Below are 17,647 nucleotides of genomic sequence, written 5' to 3' on the forward strand. Positions count from 1 at the left end.
CCAACTGCATATAAAAAGTAGAACCCCCAAAATTAATCTATGGTGTTAGTAGTCAGGGTAACTGATTATCCTTAGGAGATAAGCTAAAGACTGAGAAGATGAGATAAGGGGGCTGCTGAGATGTTGGCAATGTTCTGCTTCTTGATCTGGACCCTGACACAGACATGTCAAATTTGTAAAATTTACTGAACTTGACACTTACTGTCTGTACACTTTTCTGTTATAATACACTTCAATAAAAGATAAAACAAACAAAATGGAAGTTTCAGGTTCTAAAATGCTTAAATACTACTTTTGTAATACAATTTTCTTTCAAAGTAGCTTGATACTCTGGTACTAGCTTAATACATGTGCCCACTTCTTCAGGTTTTCTATAATTATACCCTTTTCACAGGTAAGGGAGTAGTTTCCTTATGATGGTCTATTCTGTAATGTATATTGTTTTCTCAGATAACAATGTATGTGACTATATTTCAAAAGTTACGGGAAAAAATAACTTACATCTTCCATATATTCTGGCTCTGATGCAGAAGCATCCCAACGATTATTCAAAATAAAAATATTAGGCTTGGAAAGTCGCTCATTTACTTTGTGAAAAAACTGTTTTTCCTAAAAGACAAAAAAAATCCCATAGTATATTCACTTTTAGAAGCTATTTTATATATGCACATTTATAATTGAAACCTTATTTTAATCTAAAAGCTTGAGCCATTTAGACAACAGTGATTAACACCCATTGATAAGGGCTCCCAAAGCACTCTGTAAGCATTATATTTTTCAAAGAAAAGAAAATTAAAATAGAAGGCAAAGGCTGGATTTCTCTGCTCCTGCCATAAGTGATTCTGAAATTCAATTTAACAAGTATTTATCAGTCTCTACTATGTGTAGGTATACGAAAGGTACTCCTGGATAAGACAGCCCATGTTCTCAAAAAAAATACCTCAAATCCTTTTTAGAGTTAGGCTAAGTAAATTAATACCAATATAAGACACACGTACAACTCATTGTAATAGAGAAATGCATATGCCATAAATAATATAAATAAAATGCTATGACTATTCAAAAGGATACATCACATCTAGTTGAAATGAAAAAGGACGTGGTAAAAGAGATGGGCTTCAAAGTACTGATAATAGGGCTTTCTGAAGGATGAAAGTAGGGAGGTGAAAGAACTGTAGGCAAAGAATAGCATAAATGAAGGTACCAAAATCAGAACACACAGAGATTTGTTTATCCAGCACCCAAATAATGAGGTTATTCTAACATGGATTTTAAATGTTTTTCCACTTTTTTCTATCACCAGATTATAAGTGAATGTCAGTGTTGTCATGGCAGCCTGGTCGATATAATAGGCTGGGCTTTACAAACACCACAAACACAACAAAACAGAGGACTTGCTGGTTTAACACCCAGATTATAATCGTGCCCTGTCATTTCTATGTTTTGATGAAGAACAATTTTTTTTTAGATGCTACAATTTTGGATATTAGATTCCCGGACTCTGCAAATATAGTTTATCTGGGATAAGTCTAGTTCCAGACATTCTGGATAATCATCTAAGGATTGACAGAGGCTTGGAGTGTACGCAGGTAAAGTTGGAAAAGGTTGAAAAATGGTAAAGCTGGAGGAGGTTGACAAAAGTCAGAACATGGAAGGCCTTCCTGATGGAACAGGGGAGCTTTTTAAACTTTATTTAAGACACCTAAGTAAACATTTTTTGTTTTGGTTTTCTAAGTAAACATACTAACAATTCCGATGTCCATTCCCTCTGAGACTGGCAATGTATCAGAGTGAATGTCAACACCACACACCTAATACTTTGAACTAATAAAGATTCATCAGAAACCAGAGCTATCAAGCCCTAGATTGCTACTGAACACCCTTTAGATCGGACACCCTCTACTAAAGATTCAGCCTGTCCAGTTCCATGGAAACACAAACTCCTGATAACAGAGGTTCTATAGGATTTAGATTTCTCTCAGTTCTCAAAAGTGAAACTGATGTCATTTAACTTCATACCCAAACACAGTAATATAATTAAATCCTACCGTGTTCATTAGTGTTGATTCAGAGTTTGCAACCAAAACGAAGACATCCGCATCTAAGCAAAACTTATCAATCCAGCTATCCAGCTCTGTAGTGACATCTGTGCCTGGACTGAAGAAGTAAAATAAAAATTCTATTATATAATATTTTTCAAAAACAAAATGTGAGTTACATAAAGGAAAGTTTTTTCTTTCTTTCTTTCTTTTTTTTTTTTTTTTAAAGCTTTTGTAGTCTAGAAGGGCAGGATTTCTACCAGTCATTTGTATGAAGCCTGTAAGAGAGCAGTTACTGTAGGCTCAAAGTTTTTGCTTTATGTACCTCTATATATTTATCCCCCTGTGTGTCTGTCATTTTTTCGTACTGTGGGGCCTTTTGTGTTGCTGTGATGCTAGAAGCTATGCTACCGGTATTCAGATACCAGCAGGGTCACCCATGGAGGACTGGTTTCAGCTGAGCTTCCAGACTAAGACAGACTAGGAAGAAGGACCCGGCAGTCTACTTCTGAAAAGCATTAGCCAGTGAAAACCTTATGAATAGCAGTGGAACACTGTCTGATATAGTGCTGGAAGATGAGCCCCCCAGGTTGGAAGGCACTCAAAAGATGACTGGGGAAGAGCTGCCTACTCAAAGTAGAGTCGACCTTAATGACGTGGATGGAGTAAGGATTCTGGGACCTTCATTTGCTGATGTGGCATGACTCAAAATGAGAAGAAACAGCTGCAAACATCCATTGATAATTGGAACCTGGAATGTACGAAGTATGAATCTAGGAAAACTGGAAATCGTCAAAAATGAAATGCAATGCATAAACATCGATATCCTAGGCATTAGTGAGCTGAAATGGACTGGTATTGGCCATTTTGAATCGGACAATCGTATAGTCTACTATGCTCAAAGAGGAATGGTGTTGCATTCATCGTCAAAAAGAACGTTTCGAGATCCATCCTGAAGTACAACGCTATCAGTGATAGAATAATATCCACACGCCTACAAGGAAGACCAATTAATACGACTATTATTCAAATTTATGCACCAATAACTAGGGCCAAAGATGAAGAAATAGAAGATTTTTATCAGCTGCTGCAGTCTGAAATTGATCAAACATGCAATCAAGATCATTGATAATTACTGGTGATTGGAATGGGAAAGTTGGAAACAAAGAAGAAGGATTAGTAGTTGGAAAATATGGCCCTGGTGATAGAAACAATGCTGAAAATCGAATGATAGAATTTTGCGAGACCAACGACTTCTTCATTACAAATACCTTCTTTCACCAAAATAAACGGTGACTATACACATGGACCTCGCCAGATGGAACACACAGAAATCAAATTGACTACATTTGTGGAAAGAGACGATAGAAAGGCTCAGTATCATCAGTCAGAACAAGGCCAGGGGCCGACTGTGGAACAGACCATCAATTGCTCATATGCAAGTTCAAGGTGAAACTAAGAAAATCAGAGCAAGTCCATGAGAGCCAAAATATGACCTTGAGTATATCCCACCTGAATTTAGAGACCACCTCAAGAATAGATTTGACGCACTGAAAACTAGTGACCGCAGAACAGACGAGTTGTGGAATGACATCAAGGACATCATCCATGAAGAAAGCAAGAGGTCACTGAAAAGACAGGACAGAAAGAAAAGACCAAGATGGATGTCAGAGGAGACTCTGAAACTTGCTATTGAGCATCGAGCACCTACAGCAAAAGGAAGAATTCATGAAGTAAAAGAACTGAAGATTTCAAAGGGCCTCTTGAGAAGACAAAGTATTATAATGATATGTGCAAAGAGCTGGAGATGGAAAACCAAAAGGGAAGAACGCGCTTGGCATTTCTCAAGCTGAAAGAACTGAAGAAAAAATCCAAGCCTCGGGTTGCAACAGTGAAGGATTCCATGGGGAAAATATTAAACGACGCAGGAAGCATCAAAAGAAGATGGAAGGAATACACAGAGTCATTATACCAAAAAGAACTAGTCGATATTCAACCATTTCAAGAGGTGGCATATGATCAGGAACCGATGGTACTGAAGGAAGAAGTCCAAGCTGGTCTGAAGCCCCAGGAACTGATGGAATATCAATTGAGATGTTTCAACAAACAGATGCAGTCCTGGAGGTGCTCACTCATCTATGCCAAGAAATATGGAAGACAACTTCCTGGCCAACTGACTGGAAAAAACCCATATTTATGCCTATTCCCAAGAAAGGTGATCCAACCGAATGTGGAAATTATAGAACAATATCATTAATATAACACGCAAGCAAAATTTGCTGAAGATCATTCATAAACGGCTGCAGCAGTATATCAACAGGGAACTGCAAAAAATTCAGGCCAATTTCAGAAGAAGACATGGAGCCAGGGATATCATTGCTGATGTCAAATGGATCCTGGCTGAAAGCAGAGGATACCAGAAGGATGTTTACCTGTGTTTTACTGACTATGCAAAGGCATTCGACTGTGTGGATCATAACAAACTATGGATAACACTGGGAAGAATGGGAATTCCAGAACACTTAATTGTGCTCATGAGGAACCTTTACATAGATCAAGAGGCAGTTGTTCGGACAGAACAAGGGGATACTGATTGGTTTCAAGTCAGGAAAGGTGTGCATCAGGGTTGTATTCTTTCACCATACCTATTTAATCTGTATGCTGAACAGACAGTCTGAGAAGCTGGACTATACGAAGAAGAACGGGGCATCAGGATTGGAGGAAGACTCTTTACAATGCACAATATGCAGATGACACAACCTTGCTTGCTGAAAGTGAAGAGGACTGGAAGCACTTACTAATGAAGATCAAAGACCACAGCCTTCAGTAAGGATTACACCTCAACATAAAGAAAACAAAAATCCTCACAACTGGACCAATAAGCAACATCATGATAAACGGAGAAAAGATTGAAGTTGTCAAGGATTTCATTTTACTTGGATCCACAGTCAACAGCCATGGAAGCAGCAGTCAAGAAATCAAAAGACGCACTGCATTGGGCAAATCTGCTGCAAAGGACCTCTTCAAATTGTTGAAGATCAAAGACGTCACCCTGAGGACTAAGGTGCACCTGACCCAAGCCATGGCATTTTCAATCACATCACACGCATGTGAAAGCTGGACAATGAATAAAGAAGACCAAAGAAGAGTTGACACCTTTGAATTGTGGTGTTGGCAAAGAACATTGAATATACCATGGATTGCCAAAAGAATGAACAAATCTGTCCTGGAAGAAGTGCGGCCAGAATGCTCCTTAGAGGCAAGGGTGGCGAGACTGCATCTTACATACTTTGGACATGTTGTCAGAAGGGATCAGTCTCTGGAGAAGGACATCATGCTTGGCAGAGCACAGGGTCAGCAGAAAAGAGGAAGGCCCTCAACGAGGTGGATTGATACAGTGGCTGCAACAATGGGCTCAAGCATAGCAACAATTGTGAGGATGGTGCAGGACCGGACAGTGTTTCATTCTGTTGTGCATAGGGTCGCTATGAGTTGGAGCCAACTTGATAGCACCTAACAACAACAACAACAACAACGATATTTACCCAGCTGGCAAGACAGTGATTGACAGAGCTTATCCAACTGACAATTTAACAAATGCTAAAACAAAGTCTATTTACAAAAGATAAATAATTGGGTGATTTTTGACAATCAAGTAACATCATCTATATTTCAATCTTTTATATCTTTATGCTTTGGAAGGCTCAGAGGAGATTCAAGTGCTGATAACCACATACACAAAAACAAAACCCTCTACTAGGCATAAATTCAACATATCATCCTTTATCTGTAAAAACTGAAGTGAAACATGTACAACTGTCTATCTACACTTTAGCTCGATGCATCCTACGACAAATTTGCAAGATGACTGGTTGGGGCCATGGATGGAGTCTGGCTATGAAGCAAAGTTCATTAGCTAATACCGTATTTAAGTAAAAAATTTTGAGCTCACAAGCATCTTCTCTCTCATCTTAAACATTTCTGTTGATTACATGAAACACGAGTACAATGAAAAGTCCATCATCCAAAACAAAATGGTTTATACAGAACACTGAAATAATAACTGAAGACAACAAAAGAGCACACTAAAACTTTAAAAATCGCTGAAAATCTTTTGATTACATACATTGCTTAACAGATAGTATAATCATTTGTAAAGCACCAGTGTAGTAGGATGATTTAAAAAACACATAATAATAAACATAGGTTAAGAGCTAAAGGCTCAGAAGAGAGGAAAAAAAATTCAAAAGCATTCTATTATTCTTGAACAATAAAAAGCTGCATAAACTGTTCAGCAAAGTTATTTTGGGAAACTCAGTCTCAGGAACAAAGTCACTGTTGGTTAGGAAAAACCTACAGTTACACAATTTCCAAGGCCCAACCACTTATTCAAATTACAAAGTTAGTCTAGAAAAACTAAGACGAGTGGCTAAATCCTTGTAATTTCTTATAGGAGAATCAGGGCTTTCATGTAGCTATTAAAAAACAAGTCAACATCTCATCTGTTCCTTAGCAAATGAGAACAAAGCAGCAACTGAACATTTAAGACTTTAGTACTACATGCTAAAGTAAGCAGCATTATTCTATTAAAACTCCACCAGAGGAAAATGTAATTCACATGTAATTTTACCTGTCTACTAAAACCAGGTCATCTCTCAAGAGTGCACATTTTGCCTTTGGCCAAAACACATGTACGAGACAGCCAGCTTTCAAGTCTTTGTCCATATGGAGGGCGTGGGCCAGCTGATTAACAGTCTAAAGAGGAAGGGGAAAAACCTCCACTTGTAATAAAATTCAATAAAAACAAAAATACTATGCATCAGTACAATACTTATTTTTGCAAAACATGTACAAAACGGAGAACTTTGAATAATCTGAAACAAAACCATTTGAACAATCTTGAGAAGGCTGTTTTAAAATTACCAAGTAGAAAAAAAAATTAGTTCCCTTAAAACAGTTTAGTCTTACTACCCTGCAAAAATAATCAAGGTTGGAAACGTTCTAAATGCCCAACAATGAAAGTCTGGCAATGGAATCGTGTGCAACCCCCGAAATTGATGTTGTAGAAATTTACCGGTAGGAAAAGAAATTTATAATATTTTAAGAGGAAAAAAAATCAAATCAGAAAATAGGACACAGAATAGAAAACGATTTTGTTTAAAAAAAATTCACGCAAACATTAAGTCCATACCAAAGAATTTCCACTGGTTGTGGGAGGTGTGTGAGTTTTGGAGTTTCTTTTGTTTTTGCCTATTTGTATTCCCTGATACCTCTGAAATGAATACTTGATAATAAGAGAGAAAAGAAATAAAAGTAACTTCATTATTAAAACAGGCTTCAAAATGCCACAGGAATAAGATCCAGGCGATATAAGAGAACCCTGATACATACCCTCCTTTTAATGAAGGATTTTTCTTAGCAGTTATTTATATACACAGCCCTACTTAAAACCAATGACTGTGCCTACTCCTTTGATTTAAATTCACTAAGTACTTCTATTTCTCAAGATAACTTCTGACATACATTTATTTATTAATAGGTTAATCCAACACACTTAACATATTATGTATTACATTAAATATACAATTTTTGTAGAAGGTTTAAAACAAAATGAATAAATCAAAGAAAGAGCATCAACACACATACCTCCATGGTTTGTTTGTGACTTACATCAAATTTTAAAGAGAAATATCTATTTTCAAATAAGCAGAAGAGTCCTGATCAGGGTTGTACCAAGTTTCAAGTTAATTTCCATGGTGACAATGTTAGGTAGGGCTTTTTGTTTTTCTTTAACTGCTCACTTTCACAAATTTTTTGATAGAATTATAAACCTGTACTAAAATCTTAGTGCTTCACCTATAAAATTCAAAGTACGTATCTGACAGGGTTGGTTTGAGTTACTGTGAGTATTAAGAACAGTGCCTGGTACGGTCAATAAAATATTAGCTATTGTTGTGTTTCTTTTACTAAGAAAACTATTGCAGCATAAGACTCAAAGTCGATTTGAAACTTAAAGCTGGTCACTACTTCAGGTACACTTTTACATGTGGGAGTAGGGTCGGGGAAAGAAAAGAGCATGAAGGAAGAGGAATGAGACTAAGGAGCACAGATAAGGAAAAATGAGAGATTACTTTAACATAGCACTGCATTCTTTCCTTTGGAAATCTAAAGCCACCGGTAGTTTACAATCTGATTTGGTAAAAATCTTGATTATAACGCAACAGTGATTCTTTCATTTGAATGGTGGTTAACAGTTTGAAAAAAATTTCATAACATTACTTCATTTATTTCTCAGAACTAATCAGAAGAGTCTGCTCATTCCGAGGAGATAAGGTTAAACAGACTAAGTTCCCTGATTGAGATCAAACTCACAGATCCAGAACTAGAACCCATGACTTCACCTACAGTGTAGCAAAAACTAAATAGCACAGAGATTCAAACACTGAACATTTGCATTCACAGGAGAGATCTTTAGACTTAAGAGAAGGTAACCATAGTGAGAAACAGCCTTTTTCGAATAATTCTACAGGCTCAGAGGGCATGGGGGCTGTCCAGGTTCAATGTCTTACGCACTAAATTTTTGTTCTGTTTTGTTTTTGGATGAAGGAGTTTGTTGTTACTATTGCTGAGTGCCATCAAGTTGATTCCGACTCACAGTGACCCCATGTGACACAGCAGAACTGACCCATACGGTTTTCAGGCTGTAATCTTTACAGAAGCAAATCGTAGGGTCTTTTTTCTGCAAAGTTGATGGGTGGGTTCTAACTGCCAACCTTTAGGTTAGCACCTGAGGTGCTTAACCACTTTGCTACCAGGACTATGTGAAGGAGTCTAGTGGCACTGAATTGTTTTAAGAAATTTATGAAATGTACAGAATTGCCATTGGCTTTTATCTGATTAAGATATAACATTTATTCATAAATGTGGTTACTAAACACCAAGAAGAGAGCACACAATTTCCAATGACACAGACATGTCAAAATCAGATTCTGAGGTCCAATTATTTAAATAAATTTTTTTTTTAAATGGCAAGACTAAGACTGAACAATAGTGACAACACACTTTAATAACATTCTTCTCGCTGTGAATTTTTAAAAAGCACTAATAAATTTTTGGAGCCTTGGTGGCACAGTGGTTAAGAGCTTGCCTGCTAACCAAAAGATCGGCAATTTAAATCCATCAGCTGCTCCTTGGAAACCCTATGAGGCAGTTCTACTCTGTCCTACAGGGTCACGACGAGTCGGAATTGATTTGACTGCACCTAACAACAATAACAATCTATTTTTAACCCAAATTTACTTTTATGCTATACCAAGAACAGGTTTTGTTCTTTCAATAATTTGGCTCTGAAGCAAAATAATTTTAGAAAATTCAAAATATTAGTGATGGCTTTAATAGCTATGAATAGAAACATTAACAGTTCCTTCATCTCCAGCATGCAGACATCTTACCAAAAAAAATTTTTTTAAGAGGACAATTTAAGGACATTTTTCAGGTACATTACATCATTAAAATTTAAATATTATACCTTCACACTCTTTTTTTCATCTGATCCTTCTGTCATAAGATAGGCTTTATCTCCATCAGTTCCTTCAACACTCAGGAAGCAGTTGGTTGTATGGCCAATTCCACTAGGGAGAACTTTATCCCACAACATTGCATTGATAACAGAGCTCTTCCCACTGCTTGTCCTGAACAAAGAGAACATACAGTCAGGAAAAACAAACCATAATAGTAAAAGAAAATGTGTTTTTTCACGTGTCTAAGCCCAATTTTTTTAGAATTCAAATTTTGTTAAAATTTCATCAGACTGCATTTTTTTTACGAAAAGAGTTTAAAATTTGACTTACACAAACAGCAGCAATGTACATTTCAGTAAAATAAAGTAGGGAAAAACAAATTCCAACTTTTCCATAAAGCTATCCTTGACGTTTCTAACTTACATAACTTCTTGTGGCAATTTGAACACACAGCCCTAACATTTTTTTGACACACTCCCCTCATCACAAGATGGGGTCCAACGTCCCATTCCCTTAAATCAGGGCTGATTTGTGAATACTTCCAAATAATTTTTGTCAGAAGTGATACTGGGTGACTCCCAAGGCTAGGCCATAAAAGACAATGAAGCTTATTTTGTTTGCTGTAACATGTGCACTTGGAGTCTTGCCATGTAAGATTCCAGGTCCACCATCCTTTGAAGAAGTCAAACCAAATGGAGAGGTCTGGGCAGGTGCTGTTGCTGACAGCCCTAGCCAAGCAATCTCAGCCCAGGCACCAGGCATGTGAGTGAAGAACCCTTCTGATCATTCTAGCCCCCAGGTGTTCAGTCACCTTTAACCTTAAAGCTCCAGAAATTGTGGACGAAAGACAAGACATCTCTGCTGTGCCCTGTCTGAATTCTTGACCCATAGAATCTGTGAGCATAATAAAATGGTTGTTTTTAAGTTGTTAAGTTTTGAATAATTTGTTACACAGTCAATAGTTATCAGAACAGTTCTGATGGCACTGAAACCTAAGGAAAACTCACAACCACATGAGGTACTTGCTGTCAAATAAATCAACCCAAACTTCAGAGGCCATTCAGAGCCTGAGCTGCATGTGTCTGCTCACAGCACAGGAGAACGCTGTAAACCACACAGGCTGCGCCTACCTCCCAGGGCCTAGGAGCAAAAACAGCATCTATTTCTGTGGTATATGCTTTACCTGTTTTCCTCAGTATAAGAACTGTACCTTTACTTATGCTCTAGATATCGGCCCTACTACCTTCAAAGGGAACCATCTTGTCTCAATCATCTCAACATTGGCTCCTATTGTCACTATACCACAAACTACAAGGTCCAGTTCTTTGTTCTCAGACAAATTTATCACAAAGCCTTGCTGCAGTGATCCTAAAGCATAGTTTGGGAGTCCCCAAGATTCCTCAGGCCCACTGTGAAACTAGAGAATCAGACTCTCTGGAGGTACTCTCGGGGTGATTCTTATACATACTAAAACTTGAGACACCTTGTCACCCTGACTTCCCAAAACATTATACAAAAAACCCTAACTGTCCTTTTACCTGTCTGGCATCTTGAGTCCATCAAAGGTACCTTTCCCTCTCCCTCATCCTATCATTGTTTCTTCTATTACACACTCTCCCCCTGGATCCTCTCATCAACTCCTGGGCTCTCAATCACCAACACAAGCCAAAGATTCCTGAATGTCTATCCAAAGACTAGAACTTTCAGTCCAATCCCACATATCCAACTGCCTTTTGGATAACTCCACTTGAATGCCTGATACATACCACAGATGTACATCCAAACATGGTATATCCAAAACCAAATGCCTCACCTTTTTTCACCAAACCCGTCTCAATGAACAGCACTCGGTCAACCAAGTAATCTTTGCCTCTTCTTTTACTTCCCTGAGACAGTCACCAGGCCAGCCTAATCTACTCCTAAATATCCCTTTTACCACCCTTTTCTTTCCAGCTTCACACCTGGGCTCTTGTAATGTCTTCCCTAAATTAATCCAACAGCCTGCTACCCTTGTTCACTCCATTCTCCCCACTATATCCAAGGTTACAGTTACAACACCCAATCCAGGTCCTGTCACTGCTCCCTGTTTTTCACAATAAAAGATTACACAACTCCTTACGTGATACAAGGTCTTTTATGATTTGGCCCTGCTTACTTCTCTACCCTCTTGTTTTGACACTGTTCCCTAATGCCCTAAATTCAACGGGACTTAGAGTGCTCCAAACTTGCCATGGTCTCTTCTCTTTCCCTTTTCATTTGTGGCTCTCTGCATGGAATGGCCTTTTGGACCTTTTCACACCAAGCCAAAAACCAAACCAAACCTGTTGCCGTCATGCCGATTCCAACTCATAGTGACCCTTGTGGACAGATTTAAGAACTGCCCCATAGAGATTCCAAGGAGCATCAAGTGGATCCGAACTGCCAGCCTTTTGGTTAGCAGCCATAGCTCTTAACCACTAGGCCACCAGGGTGTCCTTTCAAACCAAACCTAGTACCTATTTTGCCTTTTTAAGTAGGACAGCTGAGTCATTAACTCTCCAGGAGGCCTCTTCCCTCCTACTTCTACTCCACCCTAACCTGAGTTATTGGCCTCTTTTATGGACCAACCTCATACCACACCCTGCATAAGACCCTGAGGGTATGGTCAACATGTGGCCAAGTGAGAGAAGCAGACAATAAAAACAAACAAAATAATACAGCTCTGCGAAAAGTTTTAAAAAGCACAAACAGGGAGCTTTAATAGAAAAGAACTGAGAAGGAATACTTTAGATAGTGTTCAGGGAAAGCTTCTAAGATCTAATAAGAAAATGGGCAGAACAAGGCAAAGGGAATTCTAGGCATAGGAAACTGCAAGTGCAAAAGCCCTGAGATGAAAAATAGCTTAGATGGCCTGTTAGTTTAGTGAATAAACAAATGTCTTTATTGGTACATACCACATCATAGTTGAGCAACCAAGTACAGGGCTAGTCAGTTGTCTTTGAATCCATAATACCTAGCAGTGCATGGCACACAGGTAGTTAACAAATAATTATTAAATGAATGCATATGCTAGAGCACAGATCACTCGATAACACAGACAGCTCCATTAACTATGGGGTTTCCTACTCTCCCCCTGGGAGTCATGGGGTTGAGAGTCTTTTCTGAAGACATTCGTGATAATTTGTGAGTTAACTTAAAAAAGTTAACTCACAAATTATGCACATCATTTATTTCTACTTCAATTCTTAAAACTGGTTGACGTACAATTCTTAGAGATGAGAATCCTTAAAAGATAAAAATACAATCGATCTTCATGAACCTTCATTTCATACCAGGGTGCTAAGATGTACAATTTTTTTATATGCTAACAACTTTAACATTTTACACTGGCAGAAACTGTGGTGGGAGAGGAGGCTGACTATCACTTATACCTACTCCTCACTTATCAACTATTTCATTATCCAACATTTCACATTTACGACAATATTAAAAAATCTACTGTCCAACTATTTTATGCATTAACATACGTCTGGTAGTAATGAACATCAAGATGTGAGACTAACACTGACTGTGAGGGTTAACGTTAAGTGTCAACTTGGCTAGGACAGGATTCTCAACAGTTTGGAAGTTATGTAATGATGTAATTTGGCAGTTACACGATGAGGTAGTCATCCTCCATTTTCACGTAACACCGGTTTTCACATAACAACCTGGTGTTTGGAATCTAACCATGTCGATAAGTGAGGAGTGAATATACTGAAACATCAGGAACAATGCTGGAGAAACTTACTTCAGAAAACTAACCTTGAGAAGGAATAAAGGATTACCTGCCAAAAAATGCCACTTTCATGTGTCTCCGAGATAGCACCTCACCAATGACAGAAAGTTTGCTTTTATACCCTTGTATTTCTATCACATCATCCTCAGTGGCTATTCGATCAAGTTCTGGATTCTTGTATGTTGCTGCAAAATTGAAATAGTATTAGAAAAAGTGACATAAGTGAATACTGAGTTAATTAAACAATGGAATATTTGTACATATTCTTTTTTGGTTTTCTTCCATAATATTAAAACACTATTTGAAAAATAAAAAGACTCATAGTTAGAATTTTTTAAAAGTTGCACACTTTGTGGCAGTGGGCCATAAGAACCCTGCCAAAAGAATTTGAAAATTATCAAACATTGTTAGTCTCCAAGAAGAGATGCCCCAAGGGAGCATTCCCTGTGTAGGTCAGGGGCCCAGTCAATAGTATCTACTATTAAAAAAAAAAAAAAATCTAAGTCTCAAAAATGCATTTCCCAATAGAGAAACCAGAACTTAATACCTACCTACTGTTCCACTCTACCTGGATCTTCAGATTTAAATCTAAGGAGGACTCACATGTTAAGTAAGAGTGAGGTTTGAATAGGAACCCCTCAGAAATAGAAACAGGGCCCAAGGAGGCCACCAGGCTAGGAAGGATTTCTTGACTGCTTCCCACAGGTTTAGAACACAACAGCTCATTTACCATGAGAAGGTGGAGAGGAAAGAAAACTGGAGGCTGTATCCCACTCTTGCCTGGTTTGGGGTTAACCGCCTACCCTAGCCCTAATGCCCCCCTCCACGGGTAGAAGTAGCCAGAAAAGCCTACTTTTGAAAAGTAGAAAAGCCCTTCACAGTTTTGTTTCACACTTTAGGATTAAGACAAAACCTGACATTTGCATATTTATTAGCTCTTTTCGAAGGTAAAAACATGGAGATTCATTTGGCTATGTGAATGATCCTAAATAGGGACAAATATTCCCACTTAAAACCTACCCAGTGCTCACCTAATTAAACTTTGGCTTTAACCTGTATTACCATACTTTTCTAATGCATTAATAAAATATGTGCAATCTGATGAAAAACAGAAGGACTGGGTTAAGTATCATTACATTCACTTTTGTTTTGCATTTTATTCTTGCTCTTTCATGTTCTTCCCTGATTTATTTGCTTCCTCCCTTTTTTGATACATTTTTTCTGAGGTTCTAGAAGAAGTTAAATTCAATTCAGTTTCTAAAGCTGATATTTACTAGCTCCTAGCATAATGCACAATCTGTAAGAGGTTCAATACACAGATGCTATAATGTTTACCTTCATTTTCTCTTCCTATCAACTTTTTAGAAAAAATATTCAAACATCAAGAGTGCCCGCTCCAATTCTTTCCAAATTGGAAACATCAAAATTCTATAGTGCTACTTTTTTTTTTTTGCATTCAAAAAACTTGAATTGCATCGGATTTGGTGTTAGGGACACATTAATAAGGCATGGTCCCTGCCTTCAAGGAGCTGAAAATCTGGTGAGGGTTAGGATGGAAAAGGAAAAAAGTTTGATTATACCAACCAACCAAACCACTGCAGAAGTTTACATAGTCCCTCCCTTTCCACTGTACATATTTGAGGGTCATGTAATCTTAAGAAGCTGGAAGAATTTCAACAGTTATTGCTAAAGAAGTACTCTCTACTAAAATATTTCTTTGTTTTGAAAGTGCCCTGCTGTTGCAATAGTTTAGCACTCGGCTGCTAGCTGAAAGGTTGGCAGTTCAAACCCACTCAGTGGCTCCACAAAAGAAAGACCTGGCAATCTGCCTCTCTGAAGACTGCAGCCAAGAAAACCCTATGGCAGAGTTCTACCCTGTCACATGAGGTCACTATGGATCGGAATCTACTTGAGGGCACTCAGCAGCAACAGCAACCACCTTTGTTTGAACAGTTAACACCCATCTAAGAAGTCTTTTTTCCCTCCTTCCCACTGCATCCCAGCCTAATTTAAGGATGAGATCGGTCTGAGGCCTTGGCTTAGGTGCTGAGTTGAGGGGGGAAGACAAATATAGTAGTTAAATGTGGCTGCCTGATTTTTAGCCTGGGTATTTATTGTGTGATTTGGGGAAGCTGCTTAACTACTCTGTGCCTTGATTTCTCATCTTTAAAATGAGTATATTAGAACCTGCCTCAGTGTTGATATGAGGGTTAAATGAATTATTAATACTGTAAAGTACTTACAACAGTATACCACACATTAGCATTCACTTCTTGGTTATTAAAACCCACTTAATCTTCCTTTTTGGAGGGCAGAAATTTTGTTATGGATTCCTTCAAAGTATATAGTACAATGCCCTATATGCGTTCAGTAACTAAGGCTGGACGTGTGAAGACTGTTGAAATGTCAAATGTTTTGTTATATTTACCACAAAAAAAAAAAATTAAAGGGGTAAAATAAACCTAACATAATTTTATTTTCAACATATTTTCTTAAAACAATCTTTTTAAGAACTTAAGAGAAACTAACCTTCAACAAAATGTGATCCTTCAGTGACAAACTCCAATAACTTATCAAAGATCGCAGTAATTGCCTTCTTAGCCAGCACAAAGTGCTTCAGGGGAGAAGCAGTTTCTGCCATTATGCTCCTGAGAGGAAAAAAGTGAGAACAGTACAAATTAAACTGGATGGTGGACATGCAAACTAAAGAACCTACTTGTGTCATTCGCTCCCCAATTAAATTAAACTGCCAAAACATTTTACAAACTTGTTTTTTTTTGTGCGAAGTGTTTTAAACAGACAACTGAAGACTTACTTTGAAGTGATTCTTTTCGCTAAAATAAGTGAAATCTAAGGGCCAAAATCTTGGTTGCAATTTCTATGTTATTTCCATTCGGTGAAAATGAAACTAATCACGGCTAAGTTACGACTGCACGTGACTCTTAGGGTACATCAGTGAACTGGGTCAGTCAGAAGAAGCCAAGCTCACAAGTAAGAGCTTCAGCTTCCCCACTTGAAGCTCTAGGTGGCTGGGATGGAGATGCAGAGTGAGGAAATAAAACTCCAAGATCACAATGCAACACTGACATTCAGAAATAGCTATCACACAAAATAAGGAGGCAAGCCGTAAAGAGAGCATCAAGTTTCCGCCAAAAAACTTCAAGAGATGTTTTAAGAAAAAAAATTTTTTTCTGGCGGCTTCTCAAGAAATAAACGTCAGCAAAGCCAAAAGCTCATACCCCAGTCTAATCCTGCCGTGTGCGCAGAATGGAGCCCAGGGGCCGAAAGTGAGGCTGATCCTTCGACAGAGGGTCAGGCCATGACCGCGCAAAGCTGCTGTGTAGGGAAAGCAGGGTGAGGACACGACCCCCTTCAGCAGGCGTAAGCACCGACCTCGGGGAAAGGCCTCCCAAGCCTTACGCACCGGGCGCGGGCCCGACCCCGCCCGCCGCACCACGCGCGCTGCTCCCGGTCCCCCACCCCAGGCGCCGGCCTCAAGGCTCCGATCCGGCCGCCGGCCCAGCCCTGAACCACGTTCGCTCGCTCCTTCCCTAATGATACCGCTGGTGGCGCCTGGTCACAACGCCTCGCGCACGGCTCCCCGCCCCTTGTCCCCGGCAGCTCGAAGGTCACCCCGACCGTCCCGAACGGGCCAGCAGCCGAGGCAGCGCGCACTCACGCTGTGCCAGCTCCCACTTGTCACCGGGCTACCACAGCTGGGCCACAGCCTCGCTGCCGCCTCATCCTCTCCAGGGAGGCTGCGAACGAGGAGACGCCAGGAGAAGCGACAGAAGGGCGGCCACTTCCGGTCTCTTGCCCTCCCCTCTTCTGTTTGGCTCCGTGGCCGGAAGTGCGTATACGTCCGGCGCCATTATTAACTGCAGGAGGAAGAGTTTGGTGTGGACGGACGGTGTCCTCAGAAGAGTGGTTGCCTGCTCCACTTTCAAACTTTTCCTCCCCTCCTTTCTCTGTTCAAAGTTTCCAAGGCTCTGCCCAGCCTGGGGAAAGCTAGTTGCCAGCAGCTGACTTAGGTAGAACTAGTAGAGGATGGGATTTGGTAGGGGCTGTGGGTTGGCTGGATAGAAGAGGATGGGGTGTGGTAGGGGCTGTGAGATAACAGGAATTCTAAGATACAAATAACACCTACATTATAGGTTCCGGAGCACTGGTGGTTCAGTGGTTAAGAGCTTGGCTGCTAATCAAAAGGTCAGTGGTTCAAATCCACCAGGCACTCCTTGGAAATCCTATGGAGCAGTTCTAGTTTATAGGGTCACCATGAGTCAGAATTGACCACATGGCAGTGGGTTTGGTTTTGGTTTATTGGTTGCTGT

General features: G+C 39.3%; 1 protein-coding gene across 4 annotated transcripts in view; it reads right to left on the bottom strand.

The window, feature by feature from the left end:
• Positions 1-17,128, bottom strand: part of MFN1 (mitofusin 1) — a 41,988-nt gene extending 24,860 nt beyond the window's left edge. Inside the window, exons 1-8 of one of the 4 annotated variants that reach the window (XM_064279736.1) lie at positions 16,996-17,126; positions 16,556-16,652; positions 15,846-15,964; positions 13,366-13,501; positions 9,568-9,730; positions 6,670-6,794; positions 2,049-2,157; positions 502-609 (exon numbers count right to left, since the gene is read on the bottom strand). In XM_064279736.1, the coding sequence (XP_064135806.1) occupies positions 502-609; positions 2,049-2,157; positions 6,670-6,794; positions 9,568-9,730; positions 13,366-13,501; positions 15,846-15,957 (753 nt within the window). In that variant the 5' untranslated portion in view covers positions 15,958-15,964; positions 16,556-16,652; positions 16,996-17,126. Of the gene's footprint in view, positions 1-501; positions 610-2,048; positions 2,158-6,669; positions 6,795-9,567; positions 9,731-12,492; positions 12,552-13,365; positions 13,502-15,845; positions 15,965-16,555; positions 16,653-16,995 lie in introns of those variants that run through there. The other 3 variants (XM_064279740.1, XM_064279734.1, XM_064279743.1) reach the window with 3 other exon arrangements.
• Between the last annotated feature and the right edge of the window lie 519 nt (positions 17,129-17,647).

This window comes from Loxodonta africana, chromosome 1 (assembly GCF_030014295.1).
Source record: "Loxodonta africana isolate mLoxAfr1 chromosome 1, mLoxAfr1.hap2, whole genome shotgun sequence".
Taxonomy (NCBI): domain Eukaryota; kingdom Metazoa; phylum Chordata; class Mammalia; order Proboscidea; family Elephantidae; genus Loxodonta; species Loxodonta africana.